General features: G+C 43.0%; 1 protein-coding gene across 1 annotated transcript; it reads left to right on the forward strand.

The window, feature by feature from the left end:
* The first annotated feature begins 411 nt into the window (after window positions 1–411).
* Window positions 412–3,434, forward strand: SDC1 (syndecan 1). Its single transcript, XM_010220680.2, has 4 exons — window positions 412–550; window positions 1,570–2,054; window positions 2,273–2,402; window positions 2,958–3,434. Exons 1-4 carry the CDS (start codon window positions 412–414, stop codon window positions 3,122–3,124), a joined length of 921 nt encoding a protein of 306 aa, XP_010218982.2. The 3' UTR covers window positions 3,125–3,434.
* The last annotated feature ends 566 nt before the right edge of the window (window positions 3,435–4,000 follow it).

The following is a 4,000-nucleotide window of genomic DNA, read 5'->3' on the forward strand; positions in this document are numbered from 1 at the left end:
TTCGATACTGTTGATAGTTTCAGATATGTCAATGCTGCAGAAGAGGCAGAGAAGGCAAAAACACTTTGTCTCCCCTTCCTTTCTCGCCCTTGCAAGTCATGAGGTAATTCGCAGATGAAGGTGTTGATAGGTGCTGCAGGTGTGAGCAGCTGGAACACGGGCCATGCCGCTCTGTCCTTGCACAGTGCCAGCATGGGCTGTTCCGAGATGCAGCTCTCTGCTTCCTTCTTTCCCAAAGGGCAGCCTAGAAGCAGCTTAGGTGGATAGTAAAACTGACCCTCCCAGTACCAAATATACCAACCAGAACCACTGTCTTGGGGAAGAGGAGGATGGAGTGAACAAAGACCAAAAAATGCAGTCTCAGCAGAGAAAGTTGGTGTAATGTTTAGGAGCGCTTAGAGGACCAGCAACATGATTGCTTTAAGTGATCTCATCACTAACACAGCTGTTTTTCTTCCCTCTTTAAAGCAAGCTACCAATCTGAACCTTCCTCCTGAAGATCTTGATTCTTCTGGTGATGACGATGATGCTTTCTCAGGCTCTGGTGCAGGTGAGCTCTTAGCACTTGTACTATTAGAGTGTGATTTTTCTAGAATGTGGCACCCTGGATATAGATGTGCATTTTGGCTTAAAGAGAAACAATCCGCCTTCATAAATACGAGAACTAAGAACAGAATGGGGAGGCGAATCTATTCTTCTTGTGCTGCTTTGGCTACTAACAATCAGCAGAAAGGATTTGAAAGGGAGCAGAAACAGTTCCTACTGCATGTTACTACTAATATGGAAAATCCCTTGGAAAATGTTATGAAACTATCGTTATTCTGCAGTCATGGGATTGAGAAAACATGAGGGCCTTTTCCCTCACTTACAAATTGGTAAGAGATACCATTTGAGGGTGTGTAAAACCACTAGCTGCCAATGTACATCCAGTGCAAGCTTTATCTGTCATCAGATGTGCAAGTTCCCAAGGGCCATAATTTTTCAAAAGCAGAATAAAATTTTTTAGGGTGGAGAAAATATCTGTCAGAATGATTACTACACTGCATGAGAGAGAGGTTTGGTATGCAATGTTGAACGTAAAACTCTGCAGTTCAGGCGATGTTACTGAGGATAGAGCAAGCTATTGAGAACTACAACATGGTATCATCTGCTCGCCTGCAGCCATGGGTTTGTGTGGTAGATGAAATTCCCCAGGAACAAGACCTGGCCCAAAGGCACCAGTGGCTAAAGGTGCTGAGAACATGGGCAACTGCTCTAAATCATATAAAAAGATCTGTGGGGTGAGACTCAAATAACCATTCTGACCAGCCAGTGTACCGAATAGAAGATGTCCTTGTCGGCCTGTCTACAAACTACTGCTTGTGCCCTAGGGGAAAACGGATGACTAATAAAGTACTGCTAAACAGTACATTGCTCTGCCCATTCCTTGCTCCACTGAAAAGGATTACAAAGTGAAATATTATTCCTAAAATTGGCTCTGCAGGTTAGGCTTCCTCACTTAGATGGATGTCCTGAAGATACTATTGTTATCTTTCTAAACTGGTCAAGTATAATATTTTGGTTTTCCAGGTCCCCTGACAGATCAGTCTCCCACTTGGACTATTCCAGCAGAACCAACTAATTCCTCATTACTGGCAATACCAATGGATTTCAATGAGCAGCTGTTTCCTGGGATTGAGAGCCGAACTGAAAAGGAAGTAATATCTCCATCTGCCACTAGTAGTGTGGTGACAGAGGAGCCAGTTGTAGCTGTGAAAGACGAAGTACCCAACTTGGACTCACCTCCTGAGAAACCAGTAAATGACACTGTTACGACAACAATGAGAAGTCTCACCACTCACTTCCCTTCGGTGGTTCATGTAACTCCTTCAGAAGTCTCAAGCACAGTCCATGGCCTGGAGCCAAATACCCCTGGCTCTGATGTGCTGGACACCAAAGACATGCTTGAGCCCCACTTCCCCGTCCATCACGAGGCAGACTTTACTGATGCCCTCACAACAGTGGCTCCTGAGGACGTACATGAGGAGGTGTCTGAAGATGGCTCTGGAGATCCGGTGAGGACTAAGAACCTTGAAACCATTTCAAGGAGATGGCTTTAATAACGGGTTGTAAGTTGGGCCTGAAGGAAGGGGCGCTAATTTGCCAGTACTAATGAGAGGCTTAATATGTTACATTGGTGGAGGGTTTTAGCTGAAAAAAAATGCAAAGCTGTGGTAAGTCTCCAGTAACAGACATGAGAAACACGAATAACTTGCTGTGTATGTCCCAACAGGGAGATTTCATCTTGATTAAAGATGAAGATTTGGTCACCACCCAGAACTCTGAAGTGCTGCCTGACTCCGGGAGGGATACCAAAGCAGCAGGAGCCTCAGGAATAATGGACAGAAAAGAAGTTCTTGGAGGTACCTGATATTCTAAATTTCTATTCAGTAAAGTCAAACTCCTGTAGGAGTCTTTCCAGGCAGCAGAAGCTGCACCCTGCAAGTAGGTCTCTGAGCATGAAGGCAAGACTTTTTTTATCAGACCTCTGAAATGAGGGTGGTGATTCATAATTCTGTGCAGCTGAAACAAATACAATGTGCTAGTAGCAAAGTGGCCACCTCTAGGCTATCCAGAATTTTGCAATTAAACTTCTTTTGCTCTCCCCTCAATTTACTGTGAAAATGTTCTGAAGCCACCCGAATTAAGGAGCTCAACGACAGAGCCTTGCTCTGTCCATCGTGCTTTGCAGCATGGTCTCGTGGCACATCTGTTTCTGTAGGTTTGCCTCATGCAGAGGAATAAGCTCCTATCCGTGGGAGGATGACACTCTTGGTAAATGGTGAAGAAGGACAAATTCAGTTTTGAAAGTGCTGAAGTCATGGACCATGCTCTCAGGAATAACATTGAAGCATAGAATCATAACAATATTCTCTCTCATGTATCTAAAGTAAATTGTGTCTTTTTCCTCTTTCTAGGTGTTATTGCTGGAGGATTAGTAGGCCTGGTGTTCGCAGTGTTTCTAGTTGTATTTATGCTGTACAGAATGAAGAAGAAAGACGAAGGAAGCTATTCACTGGATGAACCAAAACAGTCTAATGGAGGATACCAAAAACCACACAAACAAGAAGAATTCTATGCATAAACATTGATCTTCAGGACACTTTTAATTCCATCTTTCTTGGACTCTTCTCTCCCTGCACGTGGACCTCCTTGTGCGCTTTGCATTAAACTTAAGCCATATGATCGTTGGGTATTGCCCTTACCACCTTGCCATTGGAAATTCTTTTAACTACAAAGTAGATCCGGATACACTGAACATTCCCTGCTTTCTTGCACAACTTTTTGTTTGATTTTGTTTGTTTTTAAACAGAAGTGGGACTGCAAACTCCTCAACTTGCGTTGGTTTCTCTAAAGGCTGGTGGGGCAGGCGGTGGGAAGAAGATAAGGCAGCACTGTATGTACAAAACCCTTGATATTTAGGGAAAGGGCTGGCAAGAATAAATCATTAACAGTGCTCAAATTCCATATACCAGGGATCCTTCCTATTTAACTCATAGATATGTTTAAAGTGTAACAAAACTCTGCTCTAGGCAGAAGTTTGGTAAACTGCAGTTCTCTAGCTCTTTCTATCTGCCATATATGGAGCACTTAATGGTTACGAACATCAAGCCAAAAATAACATCCAGTGAAGGGAAGTGTGAGGGGCAGGGTAAGCAAATGACTGTCGCGTGGTTTAAAATAACTTATATTTTGAAAAGATCACATCATGTTATCCCATATTCAGAACTAATTCCTAAACAGCTGATTTTGTTTTGTATTAGTACTTGCAAGACCCCAAAAATAAATGGAAAAATACATTTTACCAATACCATCAGACTATCCTTCTCCCCTCTCTTTCCTTCTAGGCTTAAATAAGAAATGGATTTTTTTTTTCTAAACAGTCCCCTCCCAAATCTTCCCTCTTCTTAGATGGCAAATCCAGACTTGGCTGTAGGTCCTACTGCCCTGTGCTACTGTG

The sequence above is a fragment of the Tinamus guttatus genome, unplaced genomic scaffold (assembly GCF_059628265.1).
Source record: "Tinamus guttatus ecotype Peru unplaced genomic scaffold, ASM5962826v1 Tinamus_guttatus_pri_ptg000065l, whole genome shotgun sequence".
Taxonomy (NCBI): Eukaryota; Metazoa; Chordata; class Aves; order Tinamiformes; family Tinamidae; genus Tinamus; species Tinamus guttatus.